Raw genomic sequence first — 24,064 nt, 5'->3', positions numbered from 1 at the left:
TCGCAGACTCGCCGTCCTGTCTGCGGGAATTCCCAGGCCTCAGGCTGTCAAGAGAAGTTAAAATCTCCTGCAACAAAACTTAATTTCAGGGCGTTGAATAATTGTTAATAAAGGACTGGCTCGGAAATCTTCAAGGAGAGGCGAGATGACGCTACTTGTTTCTGCTGCTGTTCGGTTTCACTCGGATCTTATAGCTGTACTAGGAGTCTACGCCTCCGAGACTCTAGAGACGGAACCAGAAAGAAAAGAGGGAAGAGAGAAACCAGCCGAAACCAAAGTAAGAAGTCAAAGATGGCTAACAAAACATGACGATGGAAGGGATGGTCGGTGATCGGACTGGGGTGGGAGATGGCAAGAGGAGAGTAAGGCCGAGGAGGAATAGATACTTTATGAGGGGAGACGATCAAGATTGGCCTCGAAACTTGCATGTCTTCAGCAAAGTAAGGTCAACCGCCCTGGTGGCATTTCTTTTCTTTTCTTTTTTTTAAATAATAATAATAATAATTCCCTTTTATTTACGCTGGGAAAGATGATCAGAAGGAAAATAATAATGAAACACGAAAAAAAGCCCAAAAAAATAATCGAATAATATAAGAGGAATAATAACGATGATGAGAGACAGGCTAGGCTGGAAATAGCGATAGTGTGGGCTAACCAGAAAGTAGGCCTTCATGAATCTGAGATGGCAGTATCTTGGAGTCAAGGCACGACGGGGGATTGCTCAATCTCATTCTCGTCGACTCCAGGAGAAGGACTGACCGGGAGGGCGGCGGGGCGCGACCCAGAGTTGGATTGTCGCAGTTGGCCTGGGGCCAGCCAGGCTCGAAGATGGTGGATGCAACTAGTGATCCCAAGGAGCAGGAGAACCGACAGCTGTGGATCGCGCTCTAGAAATGCCCGCGGATCCAGCTGCAATGAGCTGCTCCTCACCACACTAGCACCTTTCCGACCATGATTTGCCTCGCCTGTCTAGAGAGAAGCAGGTGGCTCGACTACAAGAATGTACGGGACGGTTGAGGCGACGTGATGAGAGCAAGATGCTAATATTACTTAGTAGGCAAGACAAGACAAATTCAAACAAAAAGAAAATAGAAAAAAAGAAAAAAAAAGCCGAAACCACTGGGCTGGAATCTGGACTAATAATGGTCCTAGTAGAGCTTGACTTGGGGGAGTCGAGAAGCGAAGACGACGGGCGGGGGAGAAAAGCAGGTACCCCGTTATTCTACTGGGATTTTGTGCCCACAGAGTACTGCCGTTGACTGGAAGCTCACCAACGTCTACATTGTATGTCCTCCGCCCGGGCAACCTTAGCCTTCCTCGAGCACGAAGATTCGAGTTGCGAGACCCTCGGGATTTGCTGCGTGAGAAGGTACTAAATCTCCATGTCGATTGTAGATTGGAGGCTGCAGCTGCCAGCGATAACCTACCTTGTCATAGCGGTCATCGGCCCCGGGCTATCCATGGACGGCCTTTGAACCAGCCCAGGGACGCGACTCGGTGGAGCTGGTCAACTGCCTAGCAGAACTGTGGTTGGAAAGAGGGGGGCTGAGTGGGTGAGCTTTGCCAGTGGTGAGCTGGTGCTCGCTGGTGCAGTGGTGCTATGGCAGACTGGTGGTGGGGGAAGAGACGATGACGGGAGGGGGGGGCAGCTTCCTTACTGATGAACTTGCAGCTCCTGTATCTCGCTCGAAGATCTGACATGGACGACTAAGTACGGAGTAGATACGAATGTTGCCGCTCGAAGCTTGCTATATAAACTTCGCTCGGTCCCAGACTCTTCTTCCTGACGCGCGGAAGTTTTCTCCTACCTTGCTCGACAGCTCAATCATGCGAATTTGTTTCGCGATCTCTCAGTGACTTCCCAGCCCAGTCAGTCCTGAGCATCTCGAGGCCCAGCAGGTCCCAGAAAGATTGGCGGATTTGAGGGGTTGCGTCTAAGGTGGGTCAAGAGCTGCCAATCATCGCAGTGTCCCTGACGGGTTGAGGAGGGAGATGATGTGCACTGGTCATCGAGTCTTCTGGGCCACGCTAGTTCTCTTAGCGCGCTTATGGGCGGAGGACTCTCAACGCTAGCATTAGTCTGCGACGATGGCCCTATCCCCGGTCCTCTTAATATTGCCTCATCAACGTTATCGTCGGAGGCAGGGATCCGGTACCTGCCTGCACCGCTTCACACAAAAGAAAATATTGCTGAGGCTGGTGGCCAGATTTCTGTCCACTCAACCGCGTCCGGAGAAGATTCCCAGACATCCCGACCAACGCGCATGATCACAGGCTTCGTAATGACCGCCATCCAAGTGTCACGTCTTGTGATGGGAAATTGCTGGAGCCAGTGAAGGGTTCAGATCGGGCGGAGGTGGATTTGGGAGGTGGATTCCGATACTAGTATTTTATTGTCACTTGCGGCACCTGGACTCTGGAGGAAGCTAGGAATTCTCGTTTCGCATCCTCGCATCCTCCACGTCAAATAGGAGCCCATAACGGCGTATCGTCCGATATGATTTTCGTGGCGGCCCAATCTGGTAAACGCGGTCCAAGCCCAGCTCTGCCATCAACTTGTTGAGCACAGTAATTCTTACCTGCACAGTGGGTGTAAGATCGCATGAATTGGGTGTGGCTTTTCAGATCGCCTTCGTCAGCTTCCAGAAAACTGGCCACAGGATGACGCTGCAACTGCAACTGGGCCTCTGTGACGAGTCGACGGGATCGCGCTGCTGCGACCACCGGCCACTGGCCCAGCTGCCCGACCAAGGGGACTGTGCGCGCCCCAAGAACTAGCCTCCATTCTGGGTCAAGATGATCTTCGCCTCCCTCTCGCCGCCTCGCGGGATGTCGGCACCGGATCTTCGTCGCTTATCCATCTTTGAACGAGACTGAGCTGTTGATGAATAATATGCCCAGGTATGGATTTGATCGGGCGAAATCGGCTGTTGAGGTCGAACACACGAGTTGGACGTTGAAGGGTTTGCCGATCAGTAGTTTGTACCTACGGAGCACACGATGCTTTGGAAGCCTGGAGAACTCCAACAATTCCCTCCAGACTTGACCTGTCTTAGAGACTTATATATCTTTCGATATCGTTTAAAGTTCTACTGAACGGTTCCACTCCGACAATGGCGATCGCAGATTCGCAGCAGCCAGGGATCTGGGGATTAGAGTTACCTGGGCTGCGAATCGTCGCTAACTTTGTCGGGCCCATTTATTGAGCTTATCCTAGCTGCCATCGAAGCTTGCGGGGAGTTCCCCAGTCGATCTAGGGATGGTTTAATGCCCTCATTTGATGCTGACTTGATGCGAGAGTCTTCGCGATACAATGGAACCCAACAGTGAGCTCTCCAAGAGACTTGGACGCAAATCCGAAGGCCCAAAAGCTCCCATGCACCCACATTCCGAAAGCGGAAAAATCACCTCGTCCCGACAAAGCGGCTGGACTGGAGACGATCACAGTTGGCGCGTGCTTGTCAAAACTTAATCCAGTTGGACAGAGAACGCCTTTGTCTGGGGAAGATGGGTCCCATGATCCATCAGGACTATTACTTGGGCGCTTATTCGGAAGTTGACCCATCTACTTGGGAAGGCAAGAAGCAATGGGTTCGAGACAAGCGAACAAGCACTTATTCGTGAGGAAGTACTCCGTCAAGAGAGCACCAATGTTCATGGTGTAGGTATCCGCCCTTTGACCGTTGACCAACTTTAGTACGGCTTTGGTGAGGAAGCTTTCGGAGATCGCATGCAGCTGCAAGAGCAGGGCTGAGAAGCAACCCCAATCTCCAGTGCATATATACTTGCATTGCCTGCTGGTCAAGTAAGCGGGAAGATGGACTGTTGAGGGTAAACAACGATCTCAATCTGCTTTCTCTTCTTCAGACGGCTCGAAGAGTTGAGATGGTTATATTATCTTAGCTTTGCAACCTCGAGGGGCCGGTTGGTGGCTGCTGACGACCCACTAGGAAGATGCATATCCCCACTGCTTGCGAGAAGTGTACACTTCTTCACTGGCGTACAGATAACCCAAGAGCTGAAGAAGCCGGCTTTGACTCGCAAAGCCGCGACGATCCCTCTGTATATTCTTGTAATTGGCCATTGCGCCAAACCGGAGTACTAGTACTCCGTTGGCACATACATACTCTGTAGCCAAACTGGAGAATGGGCTGGAGGAAATGTCACACTCCTCGAAAGTGCCTCTTCGTTAACAAAGAACCGCGATTGGCTCCTCTGCTGAGGACTAAGATCCGGACCTGAGCATCAATGGCGCGGCAGATGAAGTAAAGGGTTTGAACCTTTGGTCTGCCTGAGATGGTGACGCCACAAAGGGTGAACCATTCACTCTCGAGAATGGATACCTTGATAGGGAAATTGGATCGTTCCCCTCGTTCGTCCCTTTCGGACTCTATTCTGGCTGTTTTGCCCGCATTGTTCGGCTGTCCGTCAAGCGGTTGTCAGAGGTGGCGCAAGATATTATTGGGAATTGGTTCGGAGAGCCTGCAGCAGGTCTACCCAACAGTTTCTCGCTTCGGATGCTCTTAGAGCCAGGTGTGCTGACCATTCTTTGTCCGAGGGAGGAGGGACAACTCCGAGGAAAGAGAAGAGGAAAATGTGGCGCTGACACTGACATCTGTCCCAGAACAATCACAGCAAATCGCGTGCGGAGCAGGCTGACAGGATCGAGTTGAGCTAGCCGAGTTGAACAGGTGATTATGTCACACCAAGGAATGGACCAAGATATCACGGCCCAGAACAGACCGCTGAAGATGGCCTGTCGGGCGGGCACGAGTTCGTCGGAATTGACCATGGGTTCGGCAAGTCGATCGTTGGAAATTTTTGAGGCATGTCGATGGGGCTTCAAAGTCGGGAGCGTAAAAAAAAAGCAAAGAGGCCAAGTCAATCGGTTTGAGATTTGCAACAAGTTGCGAGTGGCTCGCGGGCTGCTCACTGCTCACTGCTCAATGCAGGGCACAGGTCGTTTGCATTGGCTGATGCAGGCGGCTGTTTTGAGTAAGAGGAAACAGTCTCACACAGAAGGATTGCAATGCTCCTGGATGAGGTTTGGAAGTTGAAGCTGCGACAGATTGGACCCTCGCGAACAATTCCGCATTGGCAAGTTTTCATTGGACTCTTCAGGTAAAACCAGGCTAGAATTTGTGGCGACTGGCGAGGCGGGATTCTGATGGACAGGCTCAAGGATCGTGATAGGTTTCCAAGAATGCGAGTCTGCAGGCGCTAGTGTTAGCATCGCTCATAGTCCTCCAGGCTGGCGCCACAGCTCGTGTCAACGGTGATTTGGTTGGTTTTGAGCCGTGAGATGGGCACTTGCGAAAGATTGGCTGTGGGGAATGAAACTCAACTCTTTAGCAATTGATTATGGCGCAGCATTGGGAGAGCTACATAGCAGGTCGCCTGCTAAGCATTGATGCGGGGGGACAAAAGGCCAAGCGACCTAGAGCAGGCTAGCGCGGGCACGGATCGCGACCTCAAGTCAATCGCTCTGTCCGGTCTTAGCTTAGTCAAGGCTCAAACTGCTCTGCTGGGCATTATTGCCGGATGAACTCCTCCCAGCGAGGCAACCAACCTGCAGTTTCACCCCACACCAAGACTGTCAGACAAAAAAGGAGATCGTCTGTTGCCATGACACTTTCGTTTCTTTTTCCTCCATCAGGTGAACCAAGGCTACTGCACCTCTGTAACACCGTTTGAGCTGCTTTCATGTGAATCGTGACACTCCTGCAGCCATCGTGGCGCCCAGCAGAGAGGTACGCCTCGAGTACCTCGATAATACTCCGTCCTTTCGGGGCCCGATGGATTATACTACCGTCGTCGATCCCAGATGGCAAGATCTCTTGCAAAAGTCAATTAGATTAATATTAATCTCAATCTCTCGCCTGCGCGTTCCAATAGTCAGGGACCTGGCAACTAAGTAAGTTGTCGCCATGTGGTTGATTGATTATTGACTCCGCCAACTCTTCTTATTTCGCAAGCTGCTTGGCTGCAATCAAAATCAGGATTATCTAATTTCCTCACCAGCTGGTTGATAATATATCCTGTCATGACTATTTAGCAAGTGGGCCGTCCAATCCCAGAAATTGTGCCATATACAACATAGAAACCAGTGCGAGATAGAACAATCATGCAGCGTTGATCCCAGCCCACCAGCTCTGCTAATCCCCATTCGTGTCCTTGTAGAGCAGTTCACACTCCACGCCGTTCCAATCAAGCTACCTGATGAACCCCGGAAACGCGGTACTCGACCGTTCCAATCAGTTCATCTGGAAATGCAGTTACTCAACCCTGAGGGAGCCTATGGGAGCTCGTCTCCAGACGTATTATTTCCTCCCCTGTTGCTCTCAGCAGAAAACGGCCGTCATTGATCAACAACCCCTCTTAGTTACTTCCCTGTCATACGTGCTTTCTTGGAACTGCGCAAGAATTAGCATTGAGAATGTGGCTTCTAGATTCTTCGTGTACAACTTACTCCCATACAAGGTTTTCTGGAGTTGTCGCACAGCGCTCAGCCCATGGCAAAAGAAGGTTCTTCTCCGGATGTACAAGAGTACAATCCCTTGCATGAGCGGCGAGTCTATTCTATTCCATCCTACTCGATATCGCTATTCCTTGGTTTTCTTGGGAAAGTTTGACTAGAACTACAAAGGAGGCTCGTGAGGTTTCCCTTGTAATAAATAAATGGCGATCTATGGCCTTGCTTGGTGAGTGAGTACTTATATTGTGAGAAAGGAAGGCTTTCTTGACCCTTAGCATGGTGGTCACGATAGATGGGCAGTGAAGACTTGGAAGCTCGGATTTCATAGTCCCGTGAATAACTGAATACCGTGGATAACCGTCGCTGCGGCTGAAGAACAAGAGGTCTGAGCTGAAGATCCGTTGTCGTGTGATTGTCTTCGCGAGGGCTTGGCTATACATGGCATACTTCGTCACGGGTAGGGTACGGATGAGCGAGAGGAACGGGGGGTTAGGGCTGACCTGTACCCGTCGCTATCTCTTGCTTGAACTGAAAAGTTTGAGATGGACAGGATTATATCTGTTGTTTATGGGCAAATCTAATGTACAGGCGACCCAAGTCTGTAAAACCCCTATATCAACAAGAAAGGAAAATGATAATGACTCCACTAACGCATGCGCCTCGCCACTCGCTACCCAATATCAGTCCAGAAGAACACAATCAAAGTATCTTATATCGTACAAGAAGCCTTCATATTCGACTTGAAGTCCCCGAAAAGCATGATCAGACCGAGCCAGACAAGGCCAGACCAGCCCTAAGCCGAAACGTCATCAGGCGCCTTCTCCATTTGCGCCGTCTCGGCAATCACATCCCTCGTCAACCCACCATTCCTCCTCACCTGAAGAAGGATTTTCAACACACCAGCAGGCGTCATACCCTCAATGCGCCGCGCCATTCCAATACTCACGGGCCGAACCCGTTCCAGCGCCTGACGCTCCTCGCTGCTGAGCCCGAAGATAGCCGAGTAGTCTAAGTCAGGCGGGAGGAGGACGTGTTCGTCCTGCTGAAAGTTGCGGACGAGGGCGGACTGGCGGGCAAGATAGGGCGTGTATCGGCCCTCGATGGCGACGCGGGTGCGGATCTCGGGGCTGAAGGATGAAGGTGTGTAGACTGTCCCTGTGGGTGATTCAATGTACGGGATTAGGGCGTCGATGTCGACGCCGTCGATACAAAGGAGGTCGAGCGCGGAGCGGGTAGAGCTGTCCAACCGGTTTTTGAAGCCCTTGCGCGACCAGGTGCTTGCGGTAGCTTTGGTGTTGGATAGAAGAGACTGGAGCTCGTTGATCTGAGCTTCCGTGTCAATGAAAAGGCGCCAGCGGTTGTCGGAGACAATGCCAGCTTCGCGGGCCATGCGGGTCAGGCGGAGATCGGCGTTATCGGCACGGGTTGAGATGCGAAATTCGCTGCGTGCGGTGAACATGCGGTATGGTTCTGAGACGCCCTTGGTTATGAGGTCGTCAATCATGATGCCGATGAAGCCGTCGGAGCGGGAGAGAGTGAGGGGTTTGCGTCCCTGAGCGGAGAGACCGGCGTTTGCACCTGCAATAATTCCCTGTCCTGCTGCTTCTTCGTAGCCTGTGGTGCCGTTGATTTGGCCGGCGAGATACAGTCCACTAATCAACTTCGTCTCGAGGGTTGGTCGTAGGTTGCGCGGGTCAATGTAGTCGTACTCCACGCCGTAGCCAGGCTGAAGCATCTTCACGTTTTCAAGACCACGAATAGTCCGTAGTAATTCAAACTGCGCGTCCTCTGGAATGGTCATCGAAATTCCGTTGGGATAGATAACCTCGTTCGGGGCGAAGCCCTCTGGCTCAAGCCAGATCAAGTGCTGCGTCTTGTCCTTGAAGCGAATGATCTTGGATTCCAGAGAGGGACAATATCTTGGGCCCTTGACCGTCTCTCTAATATGGACGGATTTGTCCAAGTTGGCGCGCACGATATCATGGCTCGCATTGTTGGTGTGGGTCATCCAGCAAGGAAGCTGGGCATCATCGTCTACTTGAACCCTCTTATTAAGGTAGGAGAACGGCATCGGTGGCGAGTCGCCGGGTTGTATTTCCAGCGCCCCGAAATCGATTGTTTTCTTATCAAGTCGAGGGGGCGTCCCAGTCTTTAATCGGCCGAGCTGCAATCCGGCTTCGCGGAGCGACTTGCTTAGTCCGAACGTAGCAGCCTCCCCTATTCGCCCTGACGGATAGGCGTTGAGCCCGATATGAATTTCCCCGCCTAGGAAAGTGCCCGTTGTTATCACGACCCGGCTTGTCGGTAACACTTCGCCCGTCTCCAGCCGAACACCAACAATCTTGCCAGCCGGCGCCGCAGGCCCTGTCCCAACATCGTCCTTTGAGATCACAATATCCGCAACTTTGCCCTCGAGAATGCTCAGTCCCTCCGTCGAGAGCAGTTCTTCACGCATATAATTCTTGTACAAGTCACGGTCAATCTGCGCGCGGGGCCCCCAAACAGCCGGTCCTTTTGACCGGTTGAGAACTCGAAACATGATGCCTGCCTTGTCGATGATCCGCCCCGCGACTCCGTCCATAGCGTCCACTTCCCGAATCATCGTGCCTTTTCCAATTCCTCCAAAGCTCGGATTACACGAGCACACTCCGACGTTCGAAAGCGATGGGGTAACTAACGCCGTACGAGCGCCTGAGCGAGCGGCTGCAGCGCATGCTTCTGATCCAGCATGGCCGCCTCCGATGACGACGACATCGTATGGTCTACCAAAGAGAAGTCAGCCAAAGAAATCACTCACGAGTGTGTTGACGTACCGCGTAGAGTCAGCAACCGTGGCCAGACCGCGAAAACTCCATATCGTCCGAAGGCGGCCACCATTACTCCATCTGAGCAAGGCCCCTGACCGTGCCCTGAAAGCCATGATGACAGGAAGCGATAACGTGGCAACCTCCGCTCCTGTTGACGGACTCTCGAAACTTTTATCTCCAAAAAATCCACCAGACGAATTAGCCGTCACGTGCACTTATGCCAATGCGGTGAAGCTGCTGACATCAGAGACTTGGCATAGTTTAGTTCATAATCGGGTATACAACTCTAATAATGCGCAGCCCCTCAGCGATCGTCGCCAGCGTCGGCCATTCTGCGGCATTAAGACGTTACGCATGCATCCTACCCAGAAGTTCGACTTGAGTGAAACATCTCAATAATGCTCAGCCAGAGTTGATCAGTTGAACTCGATTTCTGCTCGACTCTCGTGGCTCAGCGGCCGCTAGTCCAACAGGAGTTTGTCAATCACTGCGCCATCAGCAACCAATTGCGGGGCCGCATTTTCTCACCCCCGCGGCCCATCAGTAGTTTTTAAAGCTGATGCCATCCCCCTCCAGCTCGCTGAACGACGAATAACGCGCTCCTGATTACTCTTATCTTCAACTATCCTCTCTACATTTCTCAAGATAACCGAAATGAAGGCCTACTGGTACGACAACAAGGAGGTACGTCTTTAGGCCCCTCGTCACATTAAGCTTTCCCTTACTACATCATACTAAACTAGTCCGCTAATCTCATATGTATAGGGCGACCAGCGTGAAGCCCACGATTCCGGCCGCCCCGTCTCGGAGGACTATCTCGCTTCTCTAGGCGTCATCTACCACCACCTCCCAGACCTCGCAGACGTCGATGCCCTCGCCGCAAACCGCGGCTACAAGAACCGCGATGAGATCGTCGTTGCGCCCGCCACTATGGGCGAGGCCTACGAGTCCAAAGTGAAGATGTTCTTCGCTGAACATCTTCATGAGGACGAGGAGATTCGATACATCCGTGACGGAGAGGGGTATTTTGATGTCCGCGGCAAGGATGATGAGTGGGTGCGCATTAAGCTGGCCAAGGATGATTTGATTATCCTCCCTGCCGGTATCTATCACCGGTTTACGACTGATGAGAAGAACGTATGTTTCCCTTTTCTCGTTTTTACTTTCTTGTTCAATAATAACCTGCGAGTAGTATGTCAAGGCTATGCGCCTGTTCCAGGAAGAGCCCAAGTGGACGCCTTTGAACCGCGGGCCGGAGGTTGATACCAACCAGCACCGGAAGACGTACCTTGATGCTTTCCCTGCTTCTGTTGCGGCCAACTAGATTGCCTGCACTGGGAAGTCTGTCTACGCTAGTTAGAGGTCAAAACAGCGCTCTTGCCTGATAACATTGTATATATTCACGTGGTAATGAACTTGGGTCTATTTCGCGGATAAAAAGCTTCATAACATCCTATAATGTGCGATACGTGCTTAGGCCGTAGTGTATAGTACATGTAGAGTTTAATTGGGGCCCGAAACCTCTGGCATTGCGCCTGGCATATGGAAGTCATCTCCTAGACTCCGCTCTCGCGTCAGACTAGGACTACGAGCACCACCGGTCTCCACCTGGTAGCTGCTCGTTCGGGAAATAGCATCGAACGGTATGGGTGGTCGGGTGCCTAGTCCTCGAAACCTGAGCGCTTCCGGCTCTCGATCACCGTCATCGCCCCGAAGCGGGCCACCCATGTCCACCGACATTGCTGACCGGGACGCAGTATTCGAGCCGGTCTCAGAGTCGTCCCCCGTGCGTACACCTGTTCTACCCATGCGTGGCCACAAGTCCGGTAGGCCAACAACCTGCACCCGAGGCTCGACGACCCGTTCTTCAAACCAAGCGTGCACACGGGCTTCGACTAACTGTGCAACCTTGGGCACATCCTGAAGTCTGCTCCGGGAGCCAATCAGCGATCGCACTGACAGGTCGAGTCGATAGTCCGGCAAGAAAGAGAATGCGACGTTACTTTTCGGAGAGGACCGTGCCTGATCAGAGGCTTGCGCGTCGGCCGCTTGCGCCGCAACAGTGGGACCCTGTGTTTCTGCGGTTGGAGGTGATGGCATAGGAGATGGTGTGTGAAGGGGTGGGGTAGAAGCGGGCACAAGGGATATGCACAGTGTCCCTGAGAAGCGAACAACAGATATTGACAGGGCGACTGGCAGGATCGCGGAGCACGGCTTGGGGTAATTGAGCACGAGGGAAGTTTCAACAGCGATGGAGAGGTTATCGTCGCTTAAATCGACGTCCATCAGCGCTTGAAGCCTTCCGCCATCAGACATGGGATCATCGACGGCGATAATCCGGCAGTTGCTGAAAATGGGAAACTCTTCTCCGAGTGAGATATCGGTGACTTTAATCTTGTCGATAAATGAAGGCTTCTTATCAGGGTTATTGAGAGCCGCGTTCAACGATTGGAGTATGGATGACGTCGGAGAGTCCTTTAACAAGTATGCCGTCTGCCTATACTGTGCAATTGTCTGCGCAATCAACACATTGAACCAATCCAAAGACTCGGGTTGATGCGAAGAATGGTGAATTCTATGCCTGCCGTTTTTTGGAGCTGAGCTAGGAGGGATCGCACTGTAGTATGTCTTGCGGAGTATAGACCGTGTGTTGGTGGCAGACGATGGGACAGGGCGAAGTACGTTGGACGTAGACGGTTTCTCTCTTAATGACCTTGGAGGTCCGTCTTGTGAAAAGATCGAATTGGAGCGTCGATGGGTCGAAGCTCGAAGGCCTCGGGACGGCGGTGGTGGTGCTTCGCCGAATATGAAGAACTTGATGAAAGCACCGATCAGCAATACCACAGATAGCTGGCCCAACAAGAATCCTTGCGTAAATGATAGACTATTTTAATTAGCGACTTGATGAAGAAGGCGGGGGAAGAAGCAGACGCACGACGACTGAGTCGCTGGAGGCGTGGGTTCGCCTAGATAGTTTCGTCATGGTTAACGGGCGAGACTAGGAAGCATGGGAGGGAGAATTGAGATCACCGTACTCTGCTGAAAAGCCATTGTCAGCGGCTGTAGACCTCAGCGGCTGTCCATAGCTGGTTGTTTGGCACTATAGTGATAGATCTCAAGGTTACAAAGAAGGAGAAAGTTGATTTCATTGGGAACGACGCTAAGCCGGAGGTTATCGGTTGGTGGGGCGATCATCAACTGCATTCGACCCTTTTTCAACTTCTACAACGTTGTTTACCAAGTAAGCTCCCAGCAAGTTACCTGGCTGCCACTTCTATCCTACGAGAGCTATGGCTTGATACCACCGTGGCCTCTTGTGTCAGGCAACTACTCGATTCAAATACGGACTTTTCCCTGCCCCGCCCTTACTAACAGCTTGACAAAACAATACAGCCACCGATGCGGCCAACCATACTCTTGCAGCTATTGCTGCCCTTGCTGGCCCTTCCTTCTCTGGCGCTCTCAGCAAGTAACTCTCAGCAAAAACCTCCGGGCAAAAATGCCATTCTCCTATCGCAGGTCCACTCTCTTACGCTGCGCAGCGGCCGACTCACCAGTTCCCGCCGCGTGTCGCCAATCCCCCAACTGAAGTGCACCGGCCCCTCGAAGCGCATATGCGACATGTACGAGATCGACTCCATGCGATGTATAAATGAAGGTTATGGCTATGACGAAGAGGACGTCCAGTGGACCTGTACTGCGTCCCTCCCCGGCGAGTTCAAGCTTGGCTCAACAGACGTGGTGTGTGAGGGCTATCGCGCCGCGGACGATTCCTGGGTGTTGAAAGGGAGCTGTGGGGTGGAGTACAGATTGCTTTTGACCGAGATGGGAGAGCGAAAGTTCGGACGAGGCTCTTTCGATGAGGACAACTGGTGGCGGACTCAGCGGCCTGGCAAGTTGTACAATGCGGGCCAGAGAGGGTTGAATCTTGTCGGAAATATCATATTCTGGGGGATATTTATCGGCGTTTTTCTCCTCATCATATGGGCGATGTTGAGGGATTGGTTTGGAGTCGGACCGAGAACGCCCCAGCAACCCGGAGGTCGCTGGGGTTGGGGCGGAGGAGGTGGTGGTGGGCCATACCCTCCTGGTCCTCCCCCGCCATATGACAGTCACTCATACAGTAGTTCGAGCTATGGTCAAGGCTGGCGGCCGGGGTTCTGGACCGGGGCAATGGCCGGAAGCGGACTTGGATATGGGCTCGGAAGGAGGAGCGCCCGCTACGATTCGGGTTATGGAGGCGCGCGCAGAAGGGACTATGACTCTGGAGAAGGAAGCTCTTCGTCTGCTTCGCGACTCTCAACTTCGTCGAGGAGCACCGGGTTTGGTGGAACGAGTCGAAGGTGATCTCTAAAACCTCATGCCGATCCTGTCTGCTTGTCCAAGTATTTTTTCTTTTTGGACCATTTCGAAGACCAAAATAAGAACAATTCAGAATCGTTATATCGGGCTCACATGGCCACGAGAGGAACTGTTCATCGAGACTCGCTAAGTATAAAAACACCCATCATTGCTCTGATCATGTCCTTTCTGGTTGATCGGAGTTTGAGAACGCCGTAAGACACCATTCCTCTAAATATATAGCCCGAAAACCCAATGCGCCGCCCCGTGTCTATTCAATCATCCAAAGAACCCAGGATTTCCTCTGTTCCGCCACCCAGATCTCGAGCCTGTTTCTTATTATTGCGCTTGCTCTTGGTTGCCGTCTTATCAGTTCCATTGGCGTTGCTGCCCTCCAGGCCATCCGGGTTGCGAAGAAGATCCTCCTGAGCCTTCTTGTCCGTCTCGTGTTGTTCTTCAATCCGCTTCTTCTCCTCATCCAGCTCCTGCTGAATCACTCGTGGATCGTCGTAGACAGTGTTGGTCATTTCAGAATAGGTCTGGATGTCGATCGTCTCCCGGGGCCCCAAGAGAGTCTCCTTGATCCTTTGCGGATCGCGGCGCTCTTCATTATTGAATTTCAACTTGATCTGACGCCGGGATCGACCGGGAAACATCTTGCTGATTACCATGAAATCGGTCCCAAACATCCTTAGACCGCGATAGAACAAGTCTGTCATGTCTTCATCCCAGGATTCAGTCTTGGAGCGCTTTCCGTAGGTAGCTTGATTGATCTTCCTAGTAAGTGAGTTTTCTATAACGTCCTCAAGGTCTCCCCCATTCCTCTCCGCGTCTGCGTGTCGGTCGACTTGTAAAGAAGCATGGTCAAGCACGATTTCACCATTTACGATTCGCATGACGGGACCAACTTGTGAAGCCTGGTTCCCTTGTGTCTGGTTTACCTCAGCAGTGGGGGAAGCCTCAGTTGGGATTTGCTTGACTGGAGTCTGATCTGGCGCCGCCCCCTCTTCTTGTTGAGCTTTCCTCCGCTCCGCCTCAGCTAGTTCGTGTGCGCGAAGCTCCGTTTCACGCTTGGACCTTTTCCCCGTGCGCGTATCCTTGCACAAATCTGACATTTTGACAACAGACGGCGCAATTTGGATCAGCTCTGCGCCCTCGGGCGTGGGTTCCCGCTTTCGCATTCGGCGCCTCTTCGGCTTTTTTGGCGCCGCTCCCGTGTCATTGCTGGTCGACGTTTTACCCAACGCCCGACCGTCTGACTTGGCCGTGCTGCTACGTCGCCGAGCCGCAGGCTGCGATTCAGATTCATCACGGCTTTCACTGCGTGCCACGAGTGCCGGCGGTTGCGTTGCCGGAGGCGTCGCAAGCTGGATGGCTTCTTCTGGTGGCTGATCTAGCCCGATTGTTGGTACGCTTTCGACCGTAGCCTTGGGACGTTTTGCCGGTCGAACTTCAGGTGCGACTTCCTCATTGTGGGTGGCGACAGAGCGAATCTCATGGCCTTCTCCGGTTTGAGCGGCCTCAAATACTACCTCACTTGTCTCTGCGATTCTGTCGCTTTGCTGTTCTGGCGCTGCAATGCTTGTCGGTGGAGGAGAGTGCGAGGAAGCCGAGACATCTTTGGTAGGTAGGGTGATAGGCACGGAGAAAGAGGCTTTTCGCTTCGGAACAGGGATCGGAATAGCGGTTGCGCGTTGGTCGTTCGGGCCTTGTTCGATGCTGGCCGCGGTGGAAGTGGGTGGAGGAATGGCAGACTGGGATGAGGTGGGCGGTTCGACTGTTGAAGTGGAGGGTGGAGGGGGCTCGGGTGTTGCTGTTTCGCTTGCAGGCCCCGGTGGATGGGATGCTGATGCCTGAGAAGCTACGCTAGCGCGCCTTGAGGGCACTCGAGGCGGAGGGGCTGGAGCGGCGCGTCGGACGGGCGCCTTTGGAGCAAACTTCTTGCCCGACTTATCTGGACAAATTAGTGGTGTTTCGACGGTGAAGAAAGAACATCTAGAAGCGGGAAAAGCATACTGATGACGGAGCTTGAAAAAGACTTCATAGCTCAGCGAAGAATCATCACCAAGCCCGATCGCTGTTACGATGTCGTCGCTGTTTGACTTGACTTGTGACCTGCAGGTAAAGGCTAGACGAACTTCTGGGGAAAGTGGGCTAGAGTCACGTGGGCTTTTGACGCTAAACTCTCAAGCGGAAAATCCTCCTGGCGCCTCAAGTCTTGCTTATCTCAACCACTTGGTCTCCCTGCCGTCTCCCTCGCCTCACACCTCGAATTCATTTCACCGGTCGGATCCTGTTGCAGTTCCTGCTACTGGACAGTTACTGCTCAGTGGTCACGGCCTCATCTCACCTTATGCCTCTACAGTAGCCACTGATGCCGGCCGTCGAAGCATCCCCCGTTGCACGTTCCGAGTCCGGTTTTGTCAAAATGGAAGACCGGAAGCGAGCTGCCACATATGATAACAATGATTCGGCTCCCCCGTTGAAGAAACAGGCCACTTCGGTCAACGGTGGTAGCAAACCTCATCCAGATGCCGATATGCCTTGGAAAGATGACCTCGAGGTAAGTAACTGACCCCTTCAATGTGGGGCCAAGTTTTGTACGAAGCTTGATCGCATTTATGCTGGCCAGTCGACTAACTGAAGTTCCCCCTTTTCTATACAACAGCGATTTCAAAAGGACGCAATCTGGCGTCAAATGCAGGAATACAAACGGGACAAGGTATCCCTGGAAGCGAAGCTAAAGGAGACGTCAAAAGCCACCGCCTACCATAATGACCACCTTCGCATTATTGATGCGTGGTATAGCCAAGTGAGTGGCCGCCATCACCCGCGGCTTCTTAGTCCGATATCTGACCCATCTCGCAGTTGATTGACGAAATTAAAGTTCTTCTCGGGTCCCCTGACGAGATCAACAAGGGTAGGTTTTTGATGTTGCACCGGGTAACATAAGTCCGCTGACGCTTATATTGAAAGACTCCTCCTTCCGAAGCTCGCTACTTTTTGATGACCTTGACAGTTTTGAGAAGCACCTAAAATCCCGTTCGGATGATATACGCGACATTGTCACCCGCATTCTCGCCAAGTCTCCAACAACTCCTCCCGAGGTCGCTGATTTGCAGACCCAGCTCACCCGCAAACTGGCCGAGGAGAAAGCCACTATTGCCGAGCTAAATAAAGCACTTTCCGAAAAGCAACAGCTAGAAGAAAGTCTGGAAGAAGCGTCTTTACGGTATATGGTCGCCGAGAAGAGACTTGACCGTGCCCGAAGCGTAACCGTCGCCAAACTAGAGAAGCAGTATATTCTAGGGGCTCAACGGCCTGGGGGTGATAGTGCGTCCGGAAGTCGCGAGGAACCGCCGGCAACCAATGGCACCACACCGACTGGGGAACGAACTCCACTAGAGCCGGACGAGACATATAGCAAGCTTGCAGCTGTATCAGAGAAGCAAAAGGAGCAGTTACAGAAACTGGAAGCCGAAAACGCCAAATTACTTAGTCAAATTACAGAAATGAGTATCAAGGTAGGGCAGCAGCATGTGTTGCGAGTGAAACTCCTGTGTCTTGGCTAACAACTTCTTTCAGAAGTCTAAACCTACCGACGACGATTATGCACATACAGATCTCTTCAAGCAACTGAAATCGCAATACGAAGATGTTGTTAAGCGGATAAATCATTTAGAGGCAATCAATGTGCAATTGCGTGAAGAGACAGCAAAGTATAGGTCGGAACGGACAGCATATCGCAACCAGGTGGACGAAGAAACACAGTGTGTCATTGCCGAAAAAGAGGCGCAATTGATGAAGGCTGAAAACGATTTGGCACGGATACGCAACACTCGCGACGAACTCTTGGCTGACCAGCAGATGCGTAAAGCCGCGCAAGAGCAGGAGAAAATGACGTCGGTCAAAGTGCAAGAGCTTGCAGACGCTGGGCAAGCCCGGATCGCCGCCTTGGAATCAGAGGTCGAACGCCTCCGGTTGGAACTCGGACGAGAAAAGGCCGATCAGATGGCCCTTGACGATATTCCCATTGACGAATTACGTACCAAATACGGCAACCTGGAGCGCCAATATTCGATGCTCAACACTGAATTAGCGTCCATGCAAACTGCTTGTAGGAAATATTCTTCCTTGGCATCTCAAAAAGTCACCGAGTTCAGCGTCATGGAAGAGAAGATGGCTCGCTTAGCTGCCGAAAAGTCCAAAGCAGATCAAAAGTATTTTGGTGCGATGAAGAGCAAGGAGGCCAGAGATATGGAGGTCCGGACTTTGCGAATGCAGAATGCAAAAAGCTCCGACATTGTTTCGCAGCTAAAGGAATCCGAAGCTGCCACCCGTTCACTACTTGCGAATATGGAAAAGCAGGTTAGCGAGACCAAGGAGGCCTTAAACACCATGATCAACAAGTACCATACCTCGCAACAACAAATCACCGAAAACAACATTGCAATGGACGGCCTCCGAAGCCAGATAACAGAGCTTAAGGCGCTTTCAGTTTCCAAAGATTCAACACTGGCGACTACCTCGAGTGCCTGCCGCCGAGCTGAAACCGAGGTTGAGGGGCTCAAGGCATCACTCGCCGATACCAAGAAGAGTCTGGAGAATTGGAAGAACAAGAGTCTCGGAAACTCTTCGTCTGAATACGAGATGTTGAGAGTAAGCGGTTTTCCCACCTCTTTCGGTCAGGCGGTCTTTTTCAGTTGCTGACTAGCATGCAGACTCTTGCCCTTTGCACAGTATGCCGCAGGAATTTCAAAAACACCGCGATCAAGACTTGCGGTCATGTTTTCTGCAAAGACTGCGTCGAAGAACGGCTCACTTCGCGGTCCCGCAAATGCCCGAATTGCAATCGCTCTTTTGGCAATAACGACTACATGCATATCACGCTCTGACTTTTGTGCCATACTACTCTTTGGTCCACGCTTACTTTCATGTATCATAGTTTCTTTTCCGCTTCCTTCGTTCCCATCCTTTTTCTCCGATACTTGATTTTATTACCTTTTTTCCCCCTCTCGTTTTGATCACTCGGCTTGATTTTAATTTCTATGGAAAAGGCTCACGGTGCGGTGTTTTGTCTACGGTTTAGCAGGATAGGTACCCCGGGGCAGGCGTTTTCATTACTGCTATTTGATATCGGATTTCCTGGTCTTCGGGTGTCTTCACTTTTCGAATTCCTTTCTTTCTCTTGTTCTTCCGCTTTGTTTCATTTCTTGGATACCTCTGGTGGTGTTGGGGTATCTAAAAACCGCACACAACGGTTGTGGCGGTTGTAGGACTAGCAAGGAGCCTGTGTATGAAGTTAGGATGGCGATGCCGCAAGAATCAGGAAAGCCTGTCTCAACGACACAACTTGACATTCCAGCTTGATCGTTTTATGGAATTATTCATGAATTGAAAATACGGCTATAGAGTAGCTCATGTCGCCCTACCCAAAGATCCAACGGAGGTACTACTTGTCCTGCATCTTCTATCGGAGTATGCCAGTCCAAGTCGATCCTTTCAACAATCATATCCTGCAGGACTTTGCTAGCTAGGATATTCTGCGCCTGATACGGCCCCATTACAGACGCTCGAACAGCCGCACTAAGGACTGCTTTGGCATGGTTCAGCATAAAGACGTACGCCGTCTGACGAGCATCCATCCCCATAGCCAGACATACAACTCCCCACAAGGGCGCAAAGTGACCCTTGGGGCCAAATTCATCATCTATAGACCCTTTCAGGGCGTCTGAAAACTCCTCAACGGCTCTTGCGCCTCTTTGCACCGCAGCATGATCCCATGATCGATGCGCGCTGTTACTGGACGCAGCATACGCGCCTTTAAACGCACGCTCCCAGACACCTATCAGCGCCCGACCCTGCGCGATACTCGCGCGCTGGGCGACGGGGCATGGAGTCGAGGCATCGAGATCGTTATCGAGTGTTTCGAGGTCGGTTGGGTCCCGGTATCCAGCTAAAACGTAGGGTAGCGAGAGGCTACCCATTGACGCTAGGGATAATCGCAAGAAGCGGTGGAAGGACGCGACAGGCGTTATAGCCCGTGAAAGAGGCTTGTTATGCGCAATGTAGGACTCTAGCCCGCTGGAGTAGGCGAATGAGCCCAGGGGGAGGGCAGAGTCCGATAGTAGGAGGAGGGCATGGCTCGATGCTGAGAATACTGTGAATGCTCCGGCATATCAGTATATGGTTGCAAATAACAAACGCTGCAAGCAAGGTAGTTTGTAAAAGACGTACCGGCCGGAAGTGGGGAGGTTTTGGAGATTTGCGGAGAAGCAGAGGCGTAAGCTAATCGAGACTTTGCATTCTGAAGGCGAGACTCGAGATCCGAAATCTCTTTCTCTAGGTCGGGGATGCTGGATTCGGCGGTCATTGACACATGCTTTGCGGATAGAACATTGCGTCGGGGAGAAGAGGCTTTTTCTCCGCCGCTCTGCTGTTGGAGATAGATAACGATTTCGATTGATAAGTTCGCGGAGTAAAAAGCAGCGACGAGACTCAAAATGGGGCGGTAACGAGGGGCATAATCCATTTAAATCATTCGAAAAAGAGGCCGCCAACTTACATCATTCGAGCACAATTTCATCATGCGACTACGGTATACTGGGGAGTAATCGAAGAGAATTCCATTTCTGTTGTATCCGAGACGACATGTCAGGCAAGCGTCTGCTCGACGCTATCCAATTCCTGAACGTCACCAAGTCAGTTGCGACGAAGCACCTTGCGGTGCGTCAGCGGCAGCTCGATGTGTTTACAAGAACATCTTCCCTTACAAAGGGGATCAAGAGCCAGACGGATGGATTGATTCTTACAGCGAGGGCTGCTGCGGAACTCGCCAAGCGCTTCAACGATTCTTCTCCGGATCACACCACCGGTCGTTCCGAACCTTCCCCTCCGACGCACGCAGACCAGTTCCCTACCGAAACCCAAATACCTTCATCTGTGACCGGAGCTAGCAAAGATAATAGAACAGGTAAGTTGGATGTCAGCCCGCAGCAGGAGGAGTTTTATCGGCCTTCAGGGGAGCCGGCTGCGGAATCGGCGGGAACACCTCGTGTGATAGTACCGCGCGCTACAAATGAGACCCAAGTCGCGTTGGATAAGGATATCAATGCGGATGTCTTTCGATCGCCGGTTGCGGCTCCATCTGTAGCGGCAGACTGGATAGCCATCAGCCCGCAGCAGGAAGAATCATACCAGCCGTCTCCAGAGCCCGCCGTCACGCCGACTGGAACGCCTAGAGCTCAGATTCCGCAAGCCACAAGCAATACACAAGTGGGAATAGATAAGGAAATCGATGCAGATGTTTACCAAGCACTCGTGGGTACCGAAAAGGCGGCAACAGAACCGCAGGACCTCTCGGAAGACATGATGAAGGATATCTTTCATAGCCCTAGGGTCGCCAGGGTACTGTCACGAAAGCCGGCTGCGGATCCAGGGTTCCGCGTGGAAGCAAAAAGGAGAGAGCCTCAAGAAGTTAATCCCAGCATCGTGGAGGACATTGTGACTCCTGATTCGAAAGTCGGTAGTCAGCCGAAACTCACAAGGTGTTCGTTCATGCTGACAGCAGACAGATCGAGTCAGAGATTGCATCCGAGCTGAAGAAGGAGGAAGAAACCTATAAGATGGTAGAGTCCCGAGTCCCATCCTCCCGCTTGGGACGAATCTGGCAATACGGCGGCCTAGCTACCTCGATGGCTTTTGGAGCCGTTGGCGAGGGCTTCCGCAGAGTAACAGGCAGTGCAGAGGATGCAGCTGGATCTCTCATGTTTAGCCCTGGGAATATGGAGCGTCTTGTGGCCAAGCTTTCGAAAATGCGCGGCGCCGCGCTCAAGCTGGGCCAAATGATCAGTTTCCAAGGTATGTTTAATAGAAGCTATACAGACATAATTCTAACTTTGGGCGTTTAGATTCCAAGATGCTTCCAGAACCGATCCAACAGGTCCTTCAGAGAGTACAAGACCGCGCAGACTATATGCCTGCGTATCAGCGGGACAAAGTCCTCACAGATAATCTGGGTCCCAACTGGCGTGACCTCTTTTCAACCTTTGAAGAAGTACCCATGGCCGCCGCATCAATCGGCCAAGTTCATGGCGCCGTCCTCCAAAGTACCGGCCAACCGGTGGCCGTGAAAATTCAATACCCTGGCGTCGCCGACTCGATTGACTCGGACCTCAACAACCTCTCAATCCTCCTCACAGCTTCGCGCCTCCTTCCGCGAGGCCTCTACCTAGACAAAACCATCGCCAACGCCCGCACCGAACTCGGCTGGGAATGCGACTACACGCGCGAGGCTGAATGTGCCGACCGCTTCCGCACTCTTCTCGCAGACGACCCCGTCTTCTACGTCCCTGCAATAATCCCCGAGGCCTCGGGCAAAAATGTCATAACAATGGAGCGCCTGAACGGCGTCGCAGTCACAAAAATTCAAACCTTTACCCAGTCTCAACGGAATTGGATTGGTACCCAAATCCTGCGCCTGTGTCTCCGCGAGATTACCGAATTCAAATACATGCAGACAGACCCCAATTGGACAAATTTTCTCTACAACGCCGCCACCTCACGGCTCGAACTCCTCGACTTTGGCGCAACACGCGCATACCCATCTCAATTTATTGACAAATACGTCGCGACCCTCCGGGCCGCATCCCGATCTGATCGAGATACCTGCCACACCCTTTCCATCGACCTCGGCTACCTAACAGGCCACGAGAGCCCGGCCATGGTCGACGCGCACGTTTCCTCGATCCTTACCCTCGCCGAACCATTCATGGATTCGTCCCCAGATGTCTACGACTTTAGCGACCAGACGATTACAGAGCGTGTTAAGGAGTTTATTCCCGTTATGATTCGAGAAAGACTGGCGCCACCGCCTGAGGAGACGTATAGTTTGCATCGGAAGTTGAGTGGGGCATTTTTGCTGTGTGCGAGATTGGGGAGTCAGGTTAGGTGCAAGGAGTTGTTCAGGGATGCAATGGTGAAGGTCGATGAGCGCTCGGCCTAATGTTCTTGGTATGATTTCGCGTCTGGGCCTGCCTAGGTCCCGGATATAGTGTTGCAACCGGGATGGAATTGTAGACTATGTACTTTTATTCTATATAATCATCACCACCTTGTATTATAGTTGGGTTGTTACAAGTCTTGTGTGTATGATATATGATACATTGGGTATTGGATATAGCCTGGGCAGTGCATACTACGCATCTGATGGGGTCAGGTCTTTCTTTTTTTTTTTTTTGTGTGTGTGCAGAACCTGACTGATATACCTTTAGTAGCCCTTTTGTAAACCTCTGCCTCTTAGCCACTGAACCTTGTCACCCCTTCCCATCGGCAAAAACGGCATTCCAGTACCCCCGAACCGCTTTACAGATCCCCTTCTTCCCGCTCCAAGACTGAAACTTATCCTCAAGCTCACAAGCGGTCCAGAGAATCTCCCTCCAGTAATGCTTCTCGATATCCGAGCCAAAGTTCTCGATCACGTCTTGCGGGATCGTCCATGCGCGCGTGTAGCTTCCGTCATCTGCAAAGGCCGGGTTGACGTCGTGTGGCTCAAAGACTGTTGCTGGGTCGAATTTGGGGTAGTTGGCGTGGATGAAGAAGGGGCGGGGTCTTTCGGTTGTTGACGAGGTGGAGGATGTAGGGGATTTATGAAGGCCGTAGTCTTCTGTTGGGTCGAATTGAACCATTGCGGAGCCTGCGAGACCGTTGGCTGTGGCGTGGCCCATTGCGACAATGCCCTCTATTACCTGGTAGTAGGGCTCGTCGACGGCTATGGCGGCTGCGACGAAGGTTTCCTTGTCGCCTTCGCCGGCGGCGCCTTGGGAGAGGAGCGGATAGTAGTAGTTGGGCCCCCACAGGTTGTAGTACATGCTCAAGAGGAGGGTTTTGGCGTGGGTTTTCTTGGAGATGAGGACTTCCCCAGACTCGGTGGACTGACGGGGCCAGATTCCTAAATGGGGAGCTGGCTGAGCGGCGATTTCATAGTAGTAGGAGGAGACAGTGGAGGCCCAAAAGTCGGGCCAAGTTACCATGTTTCTTGATTTGAATGGCTCGCTTGTGAATAGGGAGTCTGGTTGGAGGATCGGGAAGGAGTCGGCGTCGAGAAAGAGGACTTCTTCGAATGAGGAGAAGAGCATGGCGAAGAGTTTGAACTGGTACTTTTCAATCTCCACGACATTTGGAGCAGCACTTAGGATGCGGGATAATATGACACATCGGGCGTTCAGTGAGGGAAGCACCACGTCGCAAACGTAGGGTTCGTATTCTTCGTCGTTGGCGAGAAAGACCTCGACAGGGAGCTCGGAGCCTGTGCGTCGGAGCATCCGCAGCGAAATGACAAGCACTGGGAGATATGAGCCGCCAGCGGTAGAAACGATACCTCTAGTGTTGGGTATATAGTGTAGACGCGGTGCAGCTGTCTTGATGGCATCAACAAATTTGA

General features: G+C 52.1%; 10 protein-coding genes across 10 annotated transcripts; 4 read left to right on the top strand and 6 right to left on the bottom strand.

Moving 5' to 3' along the window:
* Positions 1–4,262: 4,262 nt before the first annotated feature.
* Positions 4,263–4,824, bottom strand: BJX68DRAFT_147103 (uncharacterized protein). Its single transcript, XM_071036599.1, has one exon. The coding sequence runs from the start codon at positions 4,790–4,792 to the stop codon at positions 4,391–4,393; it is 402 nt and encodes a 133-aa protein (XP_070896228.1). The 5' UTR covers positions 4,793–4,824; the 3' UTR covers positions 4,263–4,390.
* Positions 4,825–6,860: 2,036 nt separating this feature from the next.
* BJX68DRAFT_242754 (tRNA modification protein MTO1) lies at positions 6,861–9,442 on the bottom strand. Its single transcript, XM_071041038.1, has 2 exons — positions 9,289–9,442; positions 6,861–9,237 (listed from the first exon to the last, which is right to left on the bottom strand). Exons 1-2 carry the CDS (start codon positions 9,393–9,395, stop codon positions 7,269–7,271), a joined length of 2,076 nt encoding a protein of 691 aa, XP_070896227.1. The 5' UTR covers positions 9,396–9,442; the 3' UTR covers positions 6,861–7,268.
* Positions 9,443–9,484: 42 nt separating this feature from the next.
* Positions 9,485–10,696, top strand: BJX68DRAFT_146961 (acireductone dioxygenase (Ni2+-requiring)). Its single transcript, XM_071036598.1, has 3 exons — positions 9,485–9,966; positions 10,048–10,419; positions 10,475–10,696. Exons 1-3 carry the CDS (start codon positions 9,937–9,939, stop codon positions 10,604–10,606), a joined length of 534 nt encoding a protein of 177 aa, XP_070896226.1. The 5' UTR covers positions 9,485–9,936; the 3' UTR covers positions 10,607–10,696.
* A 20-nt stretch (positions 10,697–10,716) lies between these two features.
* mmm1 (ERMES complex subunit MMM1) lies at positions 10,717–12,502 on the bottom strand. Its single transcript, XM_071041037.1, has 3 exons — positions 12,318–12,502; positions 12,218–12,248; positions 10,717–12,166 (listed from the first exon to the last, which is right to left on the bottom strand). The coding sequence occupies exons 1-3, from the start codon at positions 12,331–12,333 to the stop codon at positions 10,786–10,788; spliced, it is 1,428 nt and encodes a 475-aa protein (XP_070896225.1). The 5' UTR covers positions 12,334–12,502; the 3' UTR covers positions 10,717–10,785.
* Positions 12,503–12,681: 179 nt separating this feature from the next.
* On the top strand, positions 12,682–13,636 carry BJX68DRAFT_269534 (DUF1183 domain protein; the record flags this gene model as incomplete). The annotated part of the gene is made up of 2 exons (XM_071046375.1): positions 12,682–13,354; positions 13,410–13,636. The coding sequence occupies 2 exons, from the start codon at positions 12,682–12,684 to the stop codon at positions 13,634–13,636; spliced, it is 900 nt and encodes a 299-aa protein (XP_070896224.1).
* Positions 13,637–13,763: 127 nt separating this feature from the next.
* BJX68DRAFT_146933 (transcription factor TFIIIB subunit BDP1) lies at positions 13,764–15,728 on the bottom strand. Its single transcript, XM_071036596.1, has 2 exons — positions 15,640–15,728; positions 13,764–15,577 (listed from the first exon to the last, which is right to left on the bottom strand). Exons 1-2 carry the CDS (start codon positions 15,665–15,667, stop codon positions 13,899–13,901), a joined length of 1,707 nt encoding a protein of 568 aa, XP_070896223.1. The 5' UTR covers positions 15,668–15,728; the 3' UTR covers positions 13,764–13,898.
* An 88-nt stretch (positions 15,729–15,816) lies between these two features.
* BJX68DRAFT_146955 (E3 ubiquitin-protein ligase BRE1) lies at positions 15,817–18,764 on the top strand. Its single transcript, XM_071036597.1, has 6 exons — positions 15,817–16,186; positions 16,292–16,435; positions 16,492–16,543; positions 16,600–17,147; positions 17,209–18,282; positions 18,345–18,764. The coding sequence occupies exons 1-6, from the start codon at positions 15,998–16,000 to the stop codon at positions 18,516–18,518; spliced, it is 2,181 nt and encodes a 726-aa protein (XP_070896222.1). The 5' UTR covers positions 15,817–15,997; the 3' UTR covers positions 18,519–18,764.
* Positions 18,765–19,010: 246 nt separating this feature from the next.
* BJX68DRAFT_269531 (urease accessory protein UreF) lies at positions 19,011–19,996 on the bottom strand (the record flags this gene model as incomplete). Its single annotated transcript, XM_071046374.1, has 2 exons — positions 19,011–19,783; positions 19,861–19,996. 2 exons carry the CDS (start codon positions 19,994–19,996, stop codon positions 19,011–19,013), a joined length of 909 nt encoding a protein of 302 aa, XP_070896221.1.
* A 179-nt stretch (positions 19,997–20,175) lies between these two features.
* On the top strand, positions 20,176–22,882 carry BJX68DRAFT_242743 (protein kinase COQ8). Its single transcript, XM_071041036.1, has 3 exons — positions 20,176–21,144; positions 21,198–21,483; positions 21,534–22,882. Exons 1-3 carry the CDS (start codon positions 20,275–20,277, stop codon positions 22,625–22,627), a joined length of 2,250 nt encoding a protein of 749 aa, XP_070896220.1. The 5' UTR covers positions 20,176–20,274; the 3' UTR covers positions 22,628–22,882.
* On the bottom strand, positions 22,848–23,983 carry BJX68DRAFT_242742 (alpha-mannosyltransferase). The gene has a single exon (XM_071041035.1). It carries the CDS (start codon positions 23,943–23,945, stop codon positions 22,938–22,940), a length of 1,008 nt encoding a protein of 335 aa, XP_070896219.1. The 5' UTR covers positions 23,946–23,983; the 3' UTR covers positions 22,848–22,937.
* Between the last annotated feature and the right edge of the window lie 81 nt (positions 23,984–24,064).

This window comes from Aspergillus pseudodeflectus, assembly GCF_044049435.1.
Source record: "Aspergillus pseudodeflectus strain CBS 756.74 chromosome Unknown BJX68scaffold_40, whole genome shotgun sequence".
Taxonomy (NCBI): Eukaryota; Fungi; Ascomycota; class Eurotiomycetes; order Eurotiales; family Aspergillaceae; genus Aspergillus; species Aspergillus pseudodeflectus.
The sequence above is the reverse complement of the archived record's forward strand: the minus strand, read 5'-3'. Positions and strand labels throughout refer to the sequence as shown.

Excerpts from the sequence above, each read along its gene's own strand:
- BJX68DRAFT_242743 (XM_071041036.1), top strand. The coding sequence starts at position 20,275 with ATGTCAGGCAAGCGTCTGCTCGACGCTATCCAATTCCTGAACGTCACC. Across the intron at positions 21,145-21,197 it reads TTGTGACTCCTGATTCGAAA|ATCGAGTCAGAGATTGCATC; the intron begins GTCGGTAGTCAG and ends GACAGCAGACAG. Across the intron at positions 21,484-21,533 it reads CCAAATGATCAGTTTCCAAG|ATTCCAAGATGCTTCCAGAA; the intron begins GTATGTTTAATA and ends TTGGGCGTTTAG.
- BJX68DRAFT_146933 (XM_071036596.1), bottom strand. The coding sequence starts at position 15,667 with ATGAAGTCTTTTTCAAGCTCCGTCATCA. Across the intron at positions 15,578-15,639 it reads TTTTTCAAGCTCCGTCATCA|ATAAGTCGGGCAAGAAGTTT; the intron begins GTATGCTTTTCC and ends TAATTTGTCCAG.
- BJX68DRAFT_146961 (XM_071036598.1), top strand. The coding sequence starts at position 9,937 with ATGAAGGCCTACTGGTACGACAACAAGGAG. Across the intron at positions 9,967-10,047 it reads ACTGGTACGACAACAAGGAG|GGCGACCAGCGTGAAGCCCA; the intron begins GTACGTCTTTAG and ends TCATATGTATAG. Across the intron at positions 10,420-10,474 it reads TTACGACTGATGAGAAGAAC|TATGTCAAGGCTATGCGCCT; the intron begins GTATGTTTCCCT and ends ACCTGCGAGTAG.
- BJX68DRAFT_147103 (XM_071036599.1), bottom strand. The coding sequence starts at position 4,792 with ATGGTCAATTCCGACGAACTCGTGCCCGCCCGACAGGCCATCTTCAGC.
- BJX68DRAFT_242742 (XM_071041035.1), bottom strand. The coding sequence starts at position 23,945 with ATGCTCCGACGCACAGGCTCCGAGCTCCCTGTCGAGGTCTTTCTCGCC.
- mmm1 (XM_071041037.1), bottom strand. Across the intron at positions 12,167-12,217 it reads CCTCCAGCGACTCAGTCGTC|TCTATCATTTACGCAAGGAT; the intron begins GTGCGTCTGCTT and ends TAATTAAAATAG.
- BJX68DRAFT_242754 (XM_071041038.1), bottom strand. The coding sequence starts at position 9,395 with ATGGCTTTCAGGGCACGGTCAGGGGCCTTGCTCAGATGGAGTAATGGT. Across the intron at positions 9,238-9,288 it reads ACGGTTGCTGACTCTACGCG|ACCATACGATGTCGTCGTCA; the intron begins GTACGTCAACAC and ends TCTCTTTGGTAG.
- BJX68DRAFT_146955 (XM_071036597.1), top strand. The coding sequence starts at position 15,998 with ATGCCGGCCGTCGAAGCATCCCCCGTTGCACGTTCCGAGTCCGGTTTT. Across the intron at positions 16,187-16,291 it reads CTTGGAAAGATGACCTCGAG|CGATTTCAAAAGGACGCAAT; the intron begins GTAAGTAACTGA and ends TCTATACAACAG. Across the intron at positions 16,436-16,491 it reads TTGATGCGTGGTATAGCCAA|TTGATTGACGAAATTAAAGT; the intron begins GTGAGTGGCCGC and ends CCCATCTCGCAG.